General features: G+C 41.7%; 1 protein-coding gene across 5 annotated transcripts in view; it reads left to right on the forward strand.

Annotated features, from left to right (window-relative positions):
• Window positions 1-20,289, forward strand: part of DIDO1 (death inducer-obliterator 1) — a 48,386-nt gene that overhangs the window by 7,594 nt on the left and 20,503 nt on the right. The window contains exons 2-7 of one of the 5 annotated variants that reach the window (XM_063459576.1): window positions 2,986-3,163; window positions 3,816-3,897; window positions 9,810-10,575; window positions 10,962-11,277; window positions 12,898-13,134; window positions 14,651-14,870. In XM_063459576.1, the coding sequence (XP_063315646.1) occupies window positions 3,831-3,897; window positions 9,810-10,575; window positions 10,962-11,277; window positions 12,898-13,134; window positions 14,651-14,870 (1,606 nt within the window). In that variant the 5' untranslated portion in view covers window positions 2,986-3,163; window positions 3,816-3,830. Of the gene's footprint in view, window positions 1-2,985; window positions 3,164-3,815; window positions 3,898-9,809; window positions 10,576-10,961; window positions 11,278-12,897; window positions 13,135-14,650; window positions 14,871-20,289 lie in introns of those variants that run through there. The other 4 variants (XM_063459578.1, XM_063459577.1, XM_063459580.1 and 1 more) reach the window with 4 other exon arrangements.

Genomic DNA, 20,289 nt, shown 5'->3' on the forward strand with positions numbered 1-20,289 from the left:
ACAAATTGTTCAGAGCAAACCATATGCAATGCAATATTTGCATTGCTTTCCCCATGTCTTTGCAGAGTGGGATGGCCCTAAAACTGGATTTGGGAATCTCTGCGGCAGGTTAACTGAACATTTGTGTGGATTTGCATATGCGCATCTGTGCTTGGAGCTCATGGAGGGAGAGTATCCTATACAAGTAGTACTGCCAGCTTTGATGGGATCCTGCCTTTCATTCTCAAAAGTTGTTTGACAATTTACAATGGGGGAGGGTCCCGGGCACTCCTGGCTCCATAACCTCTATAGCAGGCGTGCCTTTCCATTGTGTGGAGTACGCCAGTAACAGTGCTTGGAGTGTGCCTTTCATCATGTATGTGTATTAGTAGATTGTGCCTAGCCTACCTTTTAGCTAAACTTATTCTCTGGTTGTAATTGCATGATCAGTAAAACTTGGACATGATCCCTTCCTCAGAGATTAAAGGTTATTTTGTGGTTTAGCATTAATCTCTTATGGATTACATTCACACAGCTGGAGCTCCTCCTACAGGCTGCACTTGACTCTTGCTTTTGGTTAATTATTATTTTAGTTTTTCTAGAATATAGAAAGCGGTGTTAGAAAGTTAAATGTCACAACAATAATTATGTGTCGTTAAAAGAACACTATTCCTTACGCTATAGTGCCCTATTGCCGTTTAGGTCCCTGGCACCCCACCAGCAAGGACATAATTGTGGCACCGTTCCAAAATTGTCAAACTTTTTTTAAGAAGACAACTTACCTGGGAGTTCAGAAGCTCCTGCACTGAGCTAAGCCCAGTGTTCATTATTGGCCGAGTGTGATCAGCTAATGAGCCCGGTATGGCACTGTTTAGCTCAGTGAAGCGAACACAAGGGTGCCAGGGCACTCCTGGTGCCATAACCACTACTGTCGGCTTTAGTAGTTATGGTGCTTGGGATGTTCCTTTTTAAAGGTGAAAAAATAAATGTCAGAAGTTGTCAGCCTTGGTGTTCTTTTTCCCTATGGGTCAACTGATTTAAATACGGTATTTCAACTAGTTTTTGTTGCCTGAAACTCATATTAATAAAGAGAGGAGAGTGTTTTTAAATGTGGAGCGATTACTATAAAAATTGCTATTTTCCATTTTTATTTTGTGCTGATTACTCCATTTTTAGAACCATTTTCCTGTTGACAATTGTTAAAGAGGTAGTTTTACTTAAAGGGACACTATAGTCACCAGAACAACTACAGCTTATTGTAGTTGTTCTGTTGAGCAGGAATTTTCATGCAAAGACTGCCCTTTCAGAGTGTTTACATGTTTAAAACTATTTGGGTCAGGAATACACGTTTGTGCGCAAAATACTGTACTGTGCAAATAATCCCCATAACTTTACGCGTATATTTAAGAAGCACTTTCAGTGACTGCCACTAGCGGCATTTAAACCCTGCAATATAAACATTGTTGTTCCTGCAGAATGGTTATGTTTTCACTTTCTTGCTTAAAGGATCCCACTATAGGCACCCAGACCACTTCAGCTAGAGAAACTGCTATGTTTACAAATGGGTTAATCCAGCCTCTAGTGGCTGTCTCATTGACTGCCGCTAGAGGCGCATCCGCGCTTCTCACTGTGATTTTCACAGTGAGAATACGCCAGCGTCCATAGGAAAGCATTAAGAATGCTTTCCTATGAGACTGGCTGAATGCGCGCGTGGCTCGTGCCGCACATGCGCATTCAGCCGATGACGGGAAAGGAGGAAGCCAGAGGGAGCCCGGCGCTGGAAAAAAGGTAAGGGATTAACCCCTTCCTCACCCTAGAGCCCGGCAGGAGGAGGGCCCTGAGGGTGAGGGGGACCCTATAGAGCCAGGAAAACGAGTTTGTTTTCCTGGCACTATAGTGGTCCTTTAAACCTACGGGGACATTGGTTGTGTGGGTGCCTACAGTGTTCTTTTAAAGGAACACTATAACGTTACAAATACAAACTTCCTGATCATACAGTGACCACCTAGCTGTTTAGGTGCTTGCATCACTTTAAAGGGACACTATGGTCACCAGAACTACATCATCTTATTGAATTTGTTCTGGTGAGTAGAATCATTACCTTCAGGCTTTTTGCTGTAAATACTGTTTTTTTCAGAGAAAATGCAGTGTTTACATTACAGCCTAGTGATAACTTCACTGGCCACTCCACAGACGGCTGTTAGAGATCTGGCTTGAGTACAGTAAGATTTTTACTATATTTATGGAGGCATGAGGGACCCAGGGGGGCTAGATGGTGGTTTTTACACTATAGGGTCAGGAATACATGTTTGTGTTCCTGACCCTATAGTGATCCTTTAAGCACTATAATCTATGCCTATTACCTGTGTTCCAACAGGTGTTGCTCCCCATTTCTACTAGCTCCTATGGTGAGCGGGAAGCTTCTAAACAGGATCTTCTGCTGGCTCTCGTGAACAAACACCAAAACAGTTTGACTTCTTTCCTGGTGTACACAGGGCGCAGCTTTCCACCTTGTTACTGAAGATGGAGAACTAGAGGCAGGTGATCAGGTGACTTTCTCAGCCAATGAGTTGGCTCTGCATTGCAGGGCTTCGCTCAGAAGAACTCCTGCTTAGGAGCTTCTAACTCTCCATAGGAGGTATCGACTGTAGCCATACTACCATAATCACTACAGCAAGCGTTAATGCTTGGAGCATTCATTTACATTTGAACTTTACCACCTGAAATAAACACTGTTCTATATCACTGGGATAAAGGCCATTTCTTGAAAAGGTTACGTCAAAAGCAAAATAAAAAAATAATAATATATATATTTATATTAGTAATATCCCAGTATATAGTAAAATTTGAGTGCTTTTGGTGTACTTTTTTGTGCGTTTTTTTATTATAATAAATGGAAACGATGTCGGAATTGCCCCCCCCTCTACCCCCCTCTTTTTAATGTATATGGGCGTGTCCATTTTGTATCTCTGTTCATGTGTTTAAAGTACTTTTATTTGTTTTTAGGATACGCCCATAAGGGGTGGGGTTATTTTTGGAGTCTTTCTGCCGAGCTCTCAGGAGCATGCCCCCTCCAGAGACAGTCTGTGCTTGCACTGAGAACCACTGATCCCGAGGTGACCTTCACTTTCTATTCATTTAGATCTGCAGGGAGAATCGAAACTGCCATCTGCCTCAATCATAGGTAAAAATAAGCTACCTGGAAATCTCTATTTTATTCTGTTTTAACTTTGGCTGTTGTGCGCACGTTGAAATGTTTTGCTGCAATCTGGCTGACTAGATCTTTGGGATTTTTAAAAAAAAATTTTTTTCCTGTGAGGCAAGAAAAACCCACTTTTCTGTGGTATAATTTATGGTTCATGGTTCATGATTCATGTCTGAAGAGGTTTGAAAGTGCTTGTGAAAATCAATGTTCACCTTAGTGTAGTGACCATTATGGATGAGGGCTTTCTCCAAAACCATACAAAGCACATTCTTGTATATATGGCTACTTTATTCTTTTCCCTCCCATAGTTAAGGCAAATGTAAAACTGATAGTGAACAGTTTTTGGGATAATTTAACCGGTTTTCCGTGTGTATGAAGTGCATACAGTAAGATGATGTGTTCTGTGTTTGGACTATATTCTCTTTTTAGACGTTGAAGCCGGGTGAATGGTGGGATCCAGATATAGAGAGAGATAGTATTTGAAATGCTTTGAGAGTGTATTCGTTTTTGTCTGATGTGCACCGCCAGTAAACTGTGTGCTAGTTTCTGCCTTGGCTTTTGCACTTATTTAAAGCTTGCTCTGTAAGGCCTGGCTACTGCTGCTCTTACAAAAATGCATATTTATTTTCAGAATTGCATCCGTGCAATGGAGGACGATACAAGTTCTCAGCCCTCTGAACCCCAGCTTGAGAACATGGGGAGCACTTCTCCTGGTATGCCTCTTCTATAGATTAGAGACTGTAATACTGATATTAAGTAGGCCTGCATCTCAAGGTGAATGGCTTAGTATTTAGCACTATTTTGAGGGCGGAGCTCTGTAAATCATACAGTTGGGCTGATTTTGCATAGTCATTATCACAAGTTGAGGTTTCTCTCCAATTCAATGAATTACACCTGAGGAGTCTTTTACAGGTTAACATGTAGTGCTATTTACTTCGTCACTTGCCTAGGGGTGCAAGCTGCTCTTTTCAGGTTCCTTTTTAACATAAAAATAAATTGTGACTATTCAATGTATTCATCAGATCCTCTCCTTACATTTGCTAATTTAAAAATGTGCGCATATTGCCACTTCATTACAATAATTTGTTTTGGTACATTTTGAATTTACATTGCAGCTGTTTATAAGAGCATTGAATAAAATATAAATCAGTTGACAGTATTCCAAATTATTAAATCCATATACCCTGTCTCCTATTTTAAACTGTATTCTTCGGAGAGTGCTCCAGGTTATTAATTTGCATATGTATTTTCCAATTTGTTTAACTATACAAAGCCTGCTGGTATTCTAACCTAGTTGAATAGTCATGTCTTGCCTAATGAGACCCCCTGTTGCCGGTTTCACATGCTGCAGGGTCTGACATTCAGTGTACCTGACATAAAATGTTTTCTCCAACCATTCCTTTTTTAAACTTGTGAATAACACCTTAAAGACATTATTTGTCACTCCCCCTGCCCATCCCCACCCCCTTCCTCCTCATAAAGAAGCCTTTGATTGAACCATTTAACCAGCTCAGAGCATGCGCATGCTGAGGGAAATATGGGATATCGTATGGGAGGGCTACAGTTAATGCGGGTGGTAGGGAAGAGCTACCTTCTCCTTGCAGGCAGAGCAGTGATTTTTTTTTTTTATATGCACTGAATTTACATTGGCAGCCCATCACATGTGCTGGGGGTGCAACTATCTCCCAGCACACAATTAATAATATCTCTGGATGTGCAGGGTTTCAAGCACGTCCAGACTCCACTGCACGTCCAGACTCCTTCTGCTATGACCACTTCAAATCACTGGTGGTTGAAGTAACCCTTTTAATGCATAACTGCTGTTTTCGTAGTTGCATGGAGTACGCTTTCATTTAAAGGTTGATTTTGTGCATCCTATCTAATGCCGCCTGCTGTGGTGGTTATGATGCCAGGTGTGCCCTGCCGCTGTTACCGTAATGAGGCAAACCATATTTTGCAGTGGCTTCTCTTAATTAGGTCCACTCTGCACCAAGTCTCCTCTGATGCTGGTAAACTGGCTTCTGGCATTCGATCATTGGCTGAGAGCAACAACTGGTTACTCTCAGCCAATATGATAGAAACATTTAAATACATTACGGAAATCAACACCGTAAAGGTTGAGACTATATTTAAAGGACCACTCTAGTGCCAGGAAAACATACTCGTTTTCCTGGCGCTAGAGTGCCCTGAGGGTGCCCCCACCCTCAGGGACCCACTCCCGCCGGGCTCTGGGGGGAGGAAGGGGTTAAACTTACCTCTTTCTCCAGCGCCGGGCGGGGAGCTTTCCTCCTCCTCCTCCTCTTCTTCCTCGCGACGTCATCGGCTGAATGCGCATGCGCTGCAGGAGCCGCGCTCGCATTCAGCCGGTCGCATAGGAAAGCATTCATAATGCTTTCCTATGGACGCTTGCGTGCTCTCACTGTGATTTTCACAGTGAGAAGCACGCAAGCGCCTCTAGCGGCTGTCAATGAGACAGCCACTAGAGGCTCTGGAGGCTGGCTTAACCCTCAGTATAAACATAGCAGTTTCTCTGAAACTGCTATGTTTATAAAAAAAAAAAGGGTAAAAGCTAGCTGGACCTGGCACCCAGACCACTTCATTAAGCTGAAGTGGTCTGGGTGCCTAGAGTGGTCCTTTAAAAGAAGAAAAACTACCACAAAAAGGGGACAGTCTTAAATTAGAGGGGCAAAGGTTTAAAAATAATTCCAGGAAGTATTACTTTACAGAGAGGGTAGTGGGTGCATAGAATGGCCTTCCAGCTGAAGTGGTTAACACAGTGAGGAGTTTAAGCATGCGTGGGATAGGCATAAGGCTATCCTAGATTTAAGATAAGGCCACGGATTAATTAAAAGTATTTTGAAAATTGGGCAGACTAAATGGGCCGAATGGTTCTTATCTGCCGTCACTTTCTACGAATGGCCCTCCATGCACAGAATGCAATTGGCCAGTCCATATCTCTTGTTTAGCGCTGGCTAATGACTGAGTTACACCTCTGGTATTAATATAAAATAAGTTAGTACTGCATTTCATACAGAATCCTTCAGAAACACTGAAATTATCTCCATGCTGTGTATTTCATGTAAAGTTAGTGTGAAATACTCCTATCCATCGCTGCGGCAACATCGTTTCTGTGAATAGGCTTGGCTAGTAGATTGTGGTATGTTTGTGCAGTCATTAAACTCATTCCTAGTTCAGTGGGAGTTACTGAAACCAGAAACAGGCATGTGATGTAGCTATGTAATAACTTTGGCAGTTAAAGGCTACCTCTGTGCACCATAACAACATCATTGGAATGAAATTGTTGCCTGGAGGTCCCTGGCATAGGCTTACCTTCTAGTGTTTAAACCTTTCACGAACAGTTTAAAACCAAAGTTTTCTCTCCGTTGGAGTTTAGTATTGCCCCTGTCCTAATGCTGCTCTCAGATTCTTAAAAATGGGAAGCCTCTGACTGCCATTGACATGGGTGCTCCTGACTGGCTGAGAGTGACTTAAGAAATGTACATAGTTTTCTCAAGCTAGTGGGGAGATACTTTATTGGCTTAGAGCATCAGCTGATACTCTCAACTAATCAGTGGCGCCCCGGTCTATGGCAATCTGTGGCTTCCCGTATGAAGAATCTGAGAGGATCGCAAGAACTGAGGCAGAACTAAAATGCGCGAGAGAGAAGGCTTTGAGATTAAATCTTGGTGCTTGGTGTTCTTTTAAGCTTGCATTCCATGAAACGTGTGTCTCATACCCCATTACAGCAGGCAGGGTTAACCCTAGAGGGACCTGGCACCTAGACCACTTCATTGAGCTGAAGTGGTCTGGGTGCCTATAGTGGACCTTTAAGTTTAACTGGATGATTTGTAAAATCAGACATTAATTCGTAAAGTGTGAGATCTACTTAACACGCTAGTAAACTAGCTTAAAATGTATTACCCCACTGTATTTTGAAGTTTAACTATTTTAGACGCTCAATTAGGGCACAATAACATAGCTACTATAAACCGCTTGTGGCGTATAAAGAGGTACCTGGTGTTAAATTATCACATTGGCCTTTTGTCCATGAGACTACACGTGCGAAAAACAAATTGCATATAGAAAAATAAAACAGAGCAAGCACAGCTGTGGGGAATCTGCGGTCTTGTCAAACCACCTGACAGCCGATGCCTTTTGATGGGAGGCTACCGACCCAGGGGTTTCAGATTTCGAGCTGCATGTGGGCACTCCGCCGGTTCCAAGTGCTGGGATGATCCTGTGTGACTCTGGTTCCAGCAGTGATCCACAACGAGTGCTTGGCTTCGTGTCCACCTCCATGCATGAGGGAATCTTCCAGCATCGCAGTTGGCACTTGTGGTAACTTCTGATCATCTCCCAGCTTCGGCGGTTTTGCTTCAGCCACGGCAGTCGCATGTGCTTCCTTCTTTGTGCGGTTCGCAGGCCGGTAAGTGGCTGCTTAGTCGGGAGCTGTTCCTCTGACAGCGAGGCAATCGCTTTGGTGTCTTCTCCAGCCGCCTCTTCTGTAATGTGATTGTAGTGTTGCGAAGTGCAGGCTTGACTTGGTGATCCGGTTGCTGAGCCTCAACCAAAATTGTACACAGATGTAGTCGAACGTCTGAAGAAGTGGTTCAATGGATGGGGGGCTGTGAGTAGGCGCATGTCGCCATAGGCCCTGGTGGGATGGCCATCTTGAGTATTAGGTCGCAATTTCAAAGCTTTGTAGAGTAGGCCAACAAAGTGCACCAATGGGGACCGGGAAATCCCCTGCAGGTCCAGAGGGGGGGGGGGGGAGAAGAGGGCTGAAGAACAGTTGTCGCAAACGCCAGTAGTTCCAAGCTGGGAGATCGCCTGTTTCTCCGTTCAATAGCATTTTTTTTATGTAGATGACAAATTTATTGTTTACAGGTGTCGTAGTGCAGTACCCAAAAGGTTTCCATGGCAACATACACAAAGCATTTGCAGCCAATTAAAACTGTGCTCTTCATGTTAGTTTCCCGGCAGACATTGATTCCTTCAGGCTATGCCTTCAGCATTTCAGCCAATAACAACCTAGTATGCAATGCATATATGGGCAACTGCAATTATAACCCTGTGGAGATGTGGTGCGGGCATTGATGCCTTCAGGACTGTGTGAGTGTAGGCACCCATAGAAATTGTGCATGGGAGCAGGATTTTCAGTAACTGAGTGTGTCCATACATAGTGTGAGTTATCGGTTCCAGGCCTTTGCCAAGTATCTGAGTGATGTTTCATTGAATGTAGTATAAACGTAAAACTGCAAGTTCTGAGAAGGAGTGTTGGTTGTCACTAACAATAAAGACTGTAAATCCCTTTGTATTCTTAGCATGTGTATGTTTCCTTGTCCACATTGATATTAATGGAACTTGTCATGGGCAAAACTACTTTAGCTCTTTTAAAAGAGCTTCAAATTCCCTCTATACATTGTGCTAGCAGTTTGTGCACTGGGCTAGCAGTTTAAAAATTAGGATTTTCTCCCATATACCTCTTAGTTTCCCGGCAGACACTCAGTTCTGTGGAATTGAGTCTGGCAGAGCAGCAGGGACCTGCCACGGTAGTCACTCCGCTCTCCACCATAGCGCTAGCTAAGGAATATAGGAAGGGATTGACAAGAAGTGCCCCCACACTGGACAAATAAAGAGCAATGAAATGGGGGAGCTGGGCGCGGGTGTTACAGAAGTGTAACACCCACCTCTGTAAGGAGATTGTGGCTCGGGAGCGGGCAGTTAGGTAAGTAGTGATGGTTTCTCTTTATTAAGAATTAAGATGTTCCCTGTGAAGAATGTGGGGCCTGGGAGGGTGTGTGGTTAGTTCATACTGAATTGTAGCAGATGTTGATTTAAGAAAGATGGTGGCCCTATTCAGATGTGCTGACCAAAGTTATTCATAGTTCCTTTTTATATAGTGGCCCTTTCATATGATGTCATAGAAAAACCTTTTAAGTTTGAGAAATTATCCCTAACCAGCTGTCCTTGAGTGTCTCCACACCCAGACACATGGCTTGTCTGTACGCCTCACATGCTTGCAAATCTAACCATGTAACAGAGCAGTTCATAGATTTATAAAATCCGTGTGTTTCTTAAATCTATTAAAAGAAGGTGGAACTGGAAAATAAAAAAAAATAAACCAACCTCATTAAAGCAGTCATTTTTTGTTGCAAACGATAGATTCAGTCTTGAAACAAATCTATCCTTACCAGAATTTCATCCGTTTCCAACACACCTCTACTCACATCTTTTTCTTGTGCTCAGAGCATGTTTTCAGCATGCATCTGGCCACTTTCTGATTGGCTCATTATTCTGTAGTGTTTCATTAAGGCGTGTTTGGGAGACAAGATTTTGGTTATTCACATAACGGATGTTGATATACCAATGGTAATGTTGCAATTTCATTGTTCTAATGTTTATTTGTATTAAATGTACTTTTATTCGCTGTTACTGTAAACTGATCTTGCATTCTGATAGTTTAAAGTTAGCTCTGTCTGTAGAATATATTAGAACACATCTGATATTAAAGTGTGTGTTCATTTCCTTTTTATTTGTCCTAAATTAACATATGGAAAAGATGAGGGTCATTACTGGTGTTAATGCGAAATGGACTAATTCTTTTCCCTCTTCTAAATATCAGTGTCTATTTGGGATGATCAGAGCGGGGAAGAAACCCTGAGAACACCTAAACCTACAAGCAAGGAATTCAGGAAAACGTGGGGGTTCCGCAAGACAACTATTGCTAAACGCGAAGGAGCCTTTGACACAGATATGGAGGCTGAGTCTTCTCAACAAGCTGGTCCTTCCCTTAGACGTAGTGGCCGTCAGCCAAAACGCACAGAGCGCGTAGAAGAGTTTCTTACTGCGGTTAGGAGAAACAGAGGGCGTAAAAGTACTACCTTAGAAGATTCGAGTGATAGGTCATGTCCGGTTACTGATGCAGAGACTGCTTCAGAGGGTAGTGTGGAGAGTACACCAGATACCAAAACTGATGGTCAAAGGGCAGACACAAGCATAAAACGCGAAGTAATTGTTAAAACTGAACTGAAGTGTGAAGAGGATGACAGTTCAGACAGTGATGGTATAACTCTGAAAGAACTGCAGAATAGACTGAGGAGCCGACACTCTGATAAACCAGCTAGTGACAGAGTTCAGGATCAGTCTGTGACTACTCCCAAAAATGAATCTCTGGCTCTGACAGAAAGCTCTGTGCGCACCCGAAGTGCTAATCGTGCAGCTCAGTTACAGCACCAAACCTTACCCATAAAGCAGGAAGCACAAAGTCCTCAACCAGCAGAAGAGCGAAAGCTTGACAATATTTGGCAGAGTCCCAGAAGCCGTCCCGAACGCGAAATCTATGATCCAAATACTCTTTATTGTATCTGCCACCAACCCCATAATAACAGGTACGTGTTAAAAAGTTTAAAATACATATTGTGAAATGCCTCCTATAACAGCCACCAGTTTTTATATAAAATACTTTCTTGCAATCCTGTCCCTCAATAAATTAATATTGTCCGTTTTAATATATGGTGCGCCGAGTTCTTTTTCCATTCAAAATTTCCACTTTGTTTTAATGATTTCCTTTGAAATTTTGCGGTGGTTTGCTATCTTTTTTTTTTTCAGGCAAATCCCTATCAAATTTGTTCCCCTTAATTGTGTGCCCCTTTTCTGGGTAACATTTTGTCAGACTGAACACAGCTTACCAATAAAAGTATTCAGTTGCACATCAGCCTAGTGAATTTACTGTGGATCTTTTTTAACTTATTATTCTTGACCTGCTTTGTCCTAGGTTTATGATTTGCTGTGACAGATGTGAAGAATGGTTTCACGGAGATTGCGTTGGAATTTCTGAAGCTCGTGGTCGATTATTGGAAAGAAACACAGAGGATTACATTTGTCCGAACTGCATGATGTTGCAGGTAAAGGATGAAGCTGACAGTGAACAGAAAGATCCGCCTCCTGGAGAGAGTAGCTCGTGTGCTCAGCAGACAAGCACTGAAGCCATTGAAAAGTCTTTAGATGATCAAGGCATAAAGGGCAGGATTGAGAAAGCTGCACATCCTAGTGGGAAGAAGAAACTCAAAATATTTCATCCTGTGTGTCCCGTGAGTACCCTGGTTTACTGGATTTATTGTATCTATTACTGAAAATTAATTCATACTCCTTGACAAGAACATACATTTTTCAGCATGTTTTGCTTTTGTCCAATGAAGAGTGGATATTTGAAAATTTCAGAGGTGTACTGGTGCAAAGGCTGAAAAGTTAGAAGCCTCCCAATTCCTTGATGTTTAGAGATAGAAGTAATATATCTAATTGTGATATTCTTAATTTTACTTATTTAAAAGTCTCTGTAAATAGTATGAATACTAGAGTTTATTGTATTGGTCTTTTTAGTTTCTGCCTCCTTAATTGGATTGAACTATTTTAAAGCAGTTTAATAAATACCGCTGCTCTTTGCTCCAGTAATGCACAAGTGAACGTTGATATTCTCCCAATCCACGTAGGGCATCAGTTCAGTGCTCACAACTCTTTGCTGCATAGCCACTACAATGAACTGAAGCAGTTTTGGTGCTGGTTGTCTGCTTTAATTGGAGTATGTCTTGACTTGAAATGTGTGAATGTTTTGATTGGCACATTCTTCACCAAACTGTCAACAACTTTTATTGTATTAACCCCTTAATGACACAACTTCTGGAATAAAAGGGAATCATGACGGAATATATCCGTCGTCTGTCCTTAAGGGGTTAAGCTTTATAGAAGGTGTCCATAAGTATGATTTTCCATTCTGCTTTATTGATGGAGGCGTCCACTGTTGCATTGTGTCATGTTACTTTCATGAGGCTATCCATGAGCCTGTACTATACTGCTATAAATTTGGTGGCAGCAAGCTTTACTAACAAGGTCTGTCCATCAGTTTGCTTGCTGCAAGCTTTATTAATGAGGATTGCCCATCAGTTTGCTTGCTGCAAGCTTTATTAATGAGGACTGTCCATCAGTTTGCTTGCTGCAAGCTTTATTAAAGGACCACTCTAGTGCCAGGAAAACATACTCGTTTTCCTGGCACTAGAGTGCCCTGAGGGTGCCCCCACCCTCAGGGTCCCCCTCCCGCCCGGCTCTGGAAAGGGGAAAAGAGGTAAAACTTACCCTTTTCCAGCGCTGGGCGGGGAGCTCTCCTCCTCCTCTCCGCCCCGTCGGCTGAATGCGCACGCGCGGCAAGAGCTGCGCACGCATTCAGCCGGTCGCATAGGAAAGCATTTATAATGCTTTCCTATGGACGCTTGCGTGCTCTCACTGTGATTTTCACAGTGAGAATCACGCAAGCGCCTCCTGCGGCTGTCAATGGGACAGCCACTAGAGGATTAGGGGGAAGGCTTAACCAATTTATAAACATAGCAGTTTCTCTGACAACTGATGTTGGTGAGCTTCATTTGTGCTGGCCTTTATGAGTGGATATTTTATGTTAAGTTGTGCATTGACAAGTGATGGTGTGCTTTATTGAATTTGGCTTCTGCTGTTAAGCCTGATTGGGTTGGATTTTGTGGATTGGTACTGATGAGCTTTTTTGAGATGGAGCTTTGACAAGGAATTGGATGTTGGTGAACTTGACTAGGTTTAGTCTTTGAGAAGGAATTTTGGAGTGTTTGGTTGGCTCAGGCATTGCTCAGTTTAAGTGAGTCTGGTTGAGCTGTAACAAGTTTAATTTGAGGATTTGCTTTGTTGTGTAGGTGGTGGAGCCCGCAGCTCTTGAAGAGTTTTCCACTGTATCAGAGTCTCCTGAAATGGCAAAATGCATTGGCCCGGGCTGTTCAAACATTGCCCTTCCAGATTCTGTTTATTGCAGTCATGACTGCATCCTGAAACATGCAGCCGCCGCCATGAAATCCCTTTGCGCAGCCAAAGAAACCAAACCGAAAGAAAAGGCGAAGGTAAAATCTGAGAAGAAATCTCCACCCAAACCCCAGGTAAGAGTACTATCCAAGTGTGGTCTGTGTGGGCATATTTTTTTTTAAATGTTTTAAATTTTCTTTTTTTTATCATGCCACTCTGGATGACTAGGTATAGCTCTGGTCTATCTCTAGTAGATGCATATAGAATGATCTGTCAGAAACGTCTTGTGAGTGGACAAGTCAGATTTACCATCTCTTTAAAGGGACACTATAGGCACCCAGACTTCTGTCTCCCTTAGACCTGCAATGTAAATCATTGCAGTTTTAGAGTAACTGCAATAATTACATTGCTGGAAAATAATGCCTCTAGTGGTTTTTATGCAGACAGCCACTAGAGGCACTTCCTGGTGGTTAAGCAACTTTTGGTTGCCTATCTGAAGCTGGATGTCCTCTCGCTCTGCATAAAGACATCTAGCATCCGTTAAATCACCACAGGAGAGCATTGAGTTCTCCAAGTGCATTAGGGCCCCCTGCTGGGCGCTGAAATTGGGTAAGTGTTAAAAGGGTTTTTTAAACCCTTGCTATGCTGTGGGGGCACAGAGGGAACTATAGTGTAATTAATGCAACTTTGCTCCCATTGCTTTCAGTGGGATAATAACCTTTATATATAAAATAACAAGGGTTGGTGATTTCTGTCCTGACAAAAGCCTTATGCTTGGTAATATAATATAAAGGCAAAATAAACAATTGCTTTGATGTTAAACCATATTCAAGAGTAGTTCATTTTAACTCCATTCAGTGACCTTTAACTTTCAGAAAACACATTGTGGCTGTTTAAAAGTTTGTGTGTGTGTCCTTTTTAAACAGAAACACACTTGTCAATTTTCAATATCTTATTTAATTATCTCTATATGAAACTATGTATCTGTCAGGTGTGAAGAATAAATTATTTGTAGAAATCCACACCTCTTGAACCTGCATTCCGCATAGAGCGTGCATACAGACGAGGAGAAATTAGTGTTTCTACATCTACTCTTCATTTGCAATGTTTTGCCCTGGCTGTGCCAGGGCTGACCTGGATTGTGTCGTTTGTAAAAGCTTTACTATAAATTGAATAGAAAACACAGCATCTCACATAAAAACAATAAACACGAGTTCTAGGTGATTGTCAGTGTTTATTTAATGGTGTAAATTACTGAAAATTTACAGTTTCTTTTGAATGACCTTTCCCATAAACTATTTATAATGGATTATTCTAGAGTTTTTATAGATTTTAAAGATTTCTTGGCCTGTCGCACTTATATTTTCACAAAACCTGTACTACTTACTCATTCTATTACTTATTATGGGCTTTGGTACATGTGACCTTTTATCGGGGATATGAAACCACTCAAATATACTGAAATAGACTTAAGGTATCTGTTCTGCGTGAATGGATTGCAGTTTTAATTCTAAAACAGAAGTAGTCCTTTCTCGAACACCATCCAGCCTGCCAGAGCTGTTTTTATTTTCTTTAGTTCCACTAATTAGCCTTTCCATTTGTACTCTTCATGTGACACTGAGACACTGCTAACTTCTCTATCTGCTACAGGTGACTGTGAAACCAGCAGCCCTATCGACTGCCCTTCATCACGAAAAGCCAGAAACACTGATGAAAAAAGTCCTAATAATGATACCAAGAATGGAGACCAATGTCCAAAGTGAGCATCCAGCGGAGAGCAGCAGCGCCCCCTCCTGGGAGAGCGACCATAATTACATTGCAGTAAAGACAGAAAAGACTGCAGCCATTTCATCCACACTATTTTACAAATGTATGTATCACCGAAGGATCTCTCCCCATAACAAAATACCTGTTTCAGTCACCCACAGATCTTTCTTTCACATGTCTTCCATGCACCACTCGCCAGACAGCATAGGGTTTTTTCTTTTATTGTTATTAACCAGAAACCCTTTTGTCCCTTAAAATGTTATCTACACTTAAGGATGGGTATATTTTTGGGAAGTGGTTGTTTCCTGGTGTAGTGATTTAAACAGCGTTTTAACCTTTGAAGGGTAAGTATTGAGCACCAATAGGTTGGGTTCATTTATTCACATTTTTATACTTTTATTCTGAAGGATGAGCTCACTAGAGTGTTGACAATTCTTATAAACTGTGAGGTAGCTCAAGAGTTAAACCCTCAGCGTCAGTCAAATCTTTCATTCCCATTAATTTGGGCTCAATCTTTTTAAGATCGAAGAAAAGCTATTGTATAATAAATATAGACTCCGGAACCTAAACATCAAATTATACTCTGGTTTAAGATACAGAATATGATGGGCCTACCTGGAAGGGCTGCATGTAAAGTCACCCCAGTAATGTCCAAAAAGCCTTTTGTGGAGTTTAGCTGTCAGACATGTACTGAGATGTAGCTAGAACATAGTTTACTCTGCTTGCATTGTAGTCACCCAGTTTCTTTTCCCTTTTATACTTTTATTAGTAAGACTTGTAGAGCGATTGAGTGGACCAGCAATACGCTTCTTTCAATGTTTCTCTAAGGCTTCTCAATCTTCTGAGCAGGGACCTGGCAGCCATGAACACACTGGTACATAATTCAACCAAATTAGTCCATAGCAGAACATTTGTGAAGCCAAGAGAAGGATGCTTTATGCTTCAGTTTGGGTAGTTTCTGTGCTGTAGACATCCCTTACACTTCCAGATTGCTCTGCATGGAAAAATGTGAATTACTCCCACACTTGGCTGCGATGGAGGAATTCTTAACTAAAGAGGGGTTTAATCTGACAAATATAGTCATGTGTTTGAACCTTAAGGGGTTTGGGAAATTACATAGTTGTTCATTTTGCGAGTTAATGTGAATTGCATGAAGATCTTTCCTTTTTATCCAGCGAGGAGTCTACTGCAGGTAAGTGATCATCCTATACATATTGTACTGTTTCACCACAAATTATTAAAAAACAAAAATTGAATCTCACTTTCTTGTGAAACTCTGTTTTGAACGATCACGGATGCTAAATCTTCCAATTGTTTTCATGTTCAGATTGTGCTCAACCTATCTCCATGATGAAGGGCCAGAGGTTCTCTTCAAGGGCAGTCCCTTGGTCACAATTTGGAACCCAGCCCCCCCCCGCTTTGCTATTCATTCTTGCACCACCCTGTTTCTCTACTTTGTGCTCCCTGTTAGGGTACACCAGCTGAAGAAGACTCAAGTTTGACTTTGTGACCTATATTAATGTTAAATGGCAAGTAAGCGAAGATTAGGAACATGTATGTGAAGATTTATCAGGAGCTGTGGTACTTTCTAAATTCAAGCCATGTCTCCTCTTACTATCCATCTCACAATCACAGAATGAAACTGTAGGGAATTTGGGCAGGCTAAGCAACAAGAAGCACTCCAGCAGCAGTAGACTGACTAATACTGAGCTTGGTTTATCCTGTACCTTCGTGGGTGCACCAGTTGTAGTCCACTGAAATCAACTGTCAGGGTGCTTATCTCCACTCTAGTTAATGATAGACATACTTGTGACTAAGCTTGATTAAGTCCCAACTGGGCTGTTTAACACCAGGGGTTTCCTAGTGGAAGACTGGAAGCAGTGATTTACTCAAATCTAAAATGGTTGGGGAGAATATACAAACATTTTGGGAGTTGACCGTAGTTGGGTGTGTGCTGAGGTTTCAGGGTTGTGGGTGGTTGAAGGCCTACGTTTAAGGATTTAAGATGGTTAAAGAACTATTTGTGAGGTGGTGGCTATGGTTGTATTACAGAAGGACCATGCTTCTGGAAGGGGTGGTAAAAAGACTGTTTTGTTTGGCTGGGATTTGGGAGCTGTTGTGCGAAAAAGGGGAGAAAAAGACACACCTGTTCTGCTAGTACTATTACACGTAACATAAATGCAGTAGCTATTACAGACTGTTTCTTTTAGGATTTCACATAACAGGTGTCCCCCATTTTTATTTGGGAGTAAACCAGAATACCTGTACTGAACCAAGGTGACTGCTCAAACAAGTTTGGGAAATCCTCTATTTGGTTATGAGTTGAGCAGTTAACCAACTTGGGTTAATGATTATCTTGGCAGGAGACCCCTGGGTCTTTCAAGCTAGGTATGATCCAAAGTACAGGGGCGTTGCAACAACTAAACCTAACTACATTTCATAATTTGGGTTAAATGGCCTAAAGCAAAATGCTTCACGGCTGCAGTCCCAGTCTACTGCTTTTAGTGTGTAAATGTTTTTGTATTTTAATATCCACTTATGGCCAACCGTGCAGGTTGAACCTGTAAATTGGGGTGATTCGAGGGTCGGACATATTGCATAGTCCTGTCATCTGAAGGCGTAGTATGCAGGATGCGGAAGAAACCACCTAGGATGCTAACCCTCCTGCTACTTTAAGGTCCATCTTCCTAGCCTTGATGACGATCAGCCTGAAGGATAACTGCATCATGTCACCTGATGAAGTCTCAAGTCTTTACCATGTGTGTGCACGTCTCATCACATCTCAAGTCGTCATTGCAGAATCTGAACCTCACTAAAAGGGGGGTTTCTTTTCCCTCCTTTCTCTGTAATGACAGCTTCAGACTGAAGACATTGGAAGTAAAGGTTTGTCCTACATCTGTATATGACCGTCTGCATTAGAGAGGTGGTACATGTCCTGTCAAGGTTAGAGGTCTCAACACGTTTAACACTTCATCTTCTTTTAATTGTGCCCAAACTCAACCCAGTAACTGTTTTAGTAAACCTTCAGCCACCATGATTTTAGGGGGGTAGGCCACGAATAAGCCCATTTTGCCTTAAATTTTTCCCAGACCCTATTCTTAGGTGTGCGTATTCTCATTCTAAATTTTGGTTTGAAATAGAACTTTGTGAAAAGTGTTGCGGTTATGACCCAGAGACTGCTTACCGGGGTATTTCCTTAACTGGAAAGTCACTTGGAAACTGCACGTTTTGTGCGGAGAGCACCCAGTTAGGAGAGGTGTAAACCTTAATTGTATTTAGTCCCATTAAATAACCACTTGAGCTGTAATAGGTCACGGCCACCTAGTTTTCTAACCCCCTATCATACTAGTTATCTAAACCTTCCCATACCTAAGAATAAAACTCCTACTTACTTGAACTCATCTCCTCCAGCCCTACTAGTGAAACACCTAGTTACTTGACCCCATCTCTTCCAGCTCTACTAGTAAAACACCTAGTTACTTGACCCCATCACCTCCAGCCTTACTAGTAAAACACCTTGTTACTTGATCCCATCACCTCCAGCCCTACTAGTAAAACACCTTGTTACTTGACCCCATCTCGTCCAGCCCTTCTAGCAAAACACCTTGTTACTTGGCCCTATCACCTTCAGCCCTACTAGTAAAACGCCTAGTTACTTGACCCCATCTCTTCCAGTCCTACTAGTAAAACACCTAGTTACTTGACTGACCCACCCCCAGTCATACTAGTAAAACACCTAGTTACTTGACCCCCCCCCCCCCAGTTCTAGCAAAACCTAATTACTTGACTGCCCCTGCCACCCCTATTCATACTAATAAAACACCTAGTGCACTAGAGTTGTTGTGTGGTGGAAAGATCGTGATCATTCTAGTAAACCAACTCACGGGTTCTTTACTAAAGTGAGATTTGCTGGGAATGAAGTGAATTTCAAAATTTTGGTCATTTTGCTGAACTTCTACAATAAAAAAAAAAGTGAACGGTTTTCACTTTGACTGTTTTGAAATTCCTGGCAATACTCACTTTAGTATATAACCCTTCGAGTGTGGTCAGAGCAGATAGATTGTTAGACACATGCTGTGGGGGCTTTGCGTGTCAATATAAATAGTGCTTTATGGTGGAAATCTGCCTTGAAACAACAATTTATGCTTCCCTCCTGCAGGATGTGAATAATGCATACTAGCAGACAGACCTTTTCATACGCTGCACAGACCTCTTCATGCACTGCCCACCAGTATGGCTATATATTGTTAGCAATGGATGTCTCCTGTAGGCCAGTGCTATGATTGGCCTGGGATAGTCTTAATAAAGCCAGGAACATTTATTAAGCAGAGTGTGGATAAAAAAAAACTAGGGTCTTGTAGATCTTTAGTATAGATTGGCCCATTTTGCTCATGCATTATCTAGATTTATTCATCTGGCTGTTGACAATCGGGACTTTTCCCATTTAACAGTCTGCAGGCACAGAATAAACTCCTCCGTTCCTTATGTTAACGTGAGATCTATTTGCACATTTTTAGTAAAAAATATGATTGGTCAGAGTAGATACATTTTCCATCAAAATGAGTTTTCGAGAGATTGCTTCTGATTTTGTTGCCGCTCAGGTTCCCGTTTTCTGCACACATTTATTTTGCTCCCTGTTAGGGTTGAGCATTCCCTATGAATAATTGGGGGTATTCTACCTATTGCAACACTTTCTTAATGAAAATATACAGTGTTATTCTCTTATTTTATATTGAGAAAAGGAATGTTTGATATTTTTTAACTTGGTGCAGCAGTTTTGAGAATTTTGCATTGCACTAGTTTTTAACCCACTATTCTACTTAAATTTGATTGCAAATAAAATGGCTTCATTACTAGTTTAAATTTGTATATCTACCGGCCCAGTATTATGATCATTTAAAAGTAGTTGAGTTTTAACTGCATTCAACTCAGTTTGAGGAGTAGTGCTTATTTACAACCTTATGCTAGACATTCATTTGGACTGTGGCTTTTACTGACATGACAAATAATGTGCCTTGAACCGTTTAATGAGAATATCATTAGTTTTTATCTTGCTGAGCGTCCATGTTGGGTCAGACTCTGTTAGTCTGAGCAGCAGTTGGTCAGGTATCTTACTGCTGCTGTGATTGCTGTGTTGACCTGCAGCAACCAGTAATTTAGTGTGGGCAGCAGGAGGTCAGAAGGCAGGAAGGTCCAATATGGTCCCTCAGCCATGTATAAAAATATACATTTTTCATTAAATGTAAAACTTTTACAAACGAGAAGTGGAAATTTTGGTGACCGTTGTTGTCCTTTACTTAACAATAACAAGCTAGATACTGGTGAAATTCTTCAAATGTAGAAGAAAATGCAAATACTGTTAGCTAATATTGTGGCGCAGTGACCTAAATTAATGTGCCTGCAAAGGAGGTGTGTATAGGAATTTCTTGTGGGAGCTAGCCATCTACTCCAAGACTTGGTTGTGACTAAAATACCGGGGGGGAATACAATGCTCACTATCTTTACAATCTTTGTAATGGTGG

The sequence above is a fragment of the Pelobates fuscus genome, chromosome 6 (assembly GCF_036172605.1).
Source record: "Pelobates fuscus isolate aPelFus1 chromosome 6, aPelFus1.pri, whole genome shotgun sequence".
Taxonomy (NCBI): domain Eukaryota; kingdom Metazoa; phylum Chordata; class Amphibia; order Anura; family Pelobatidae; genus Pelobates; species Pelobates fuscus.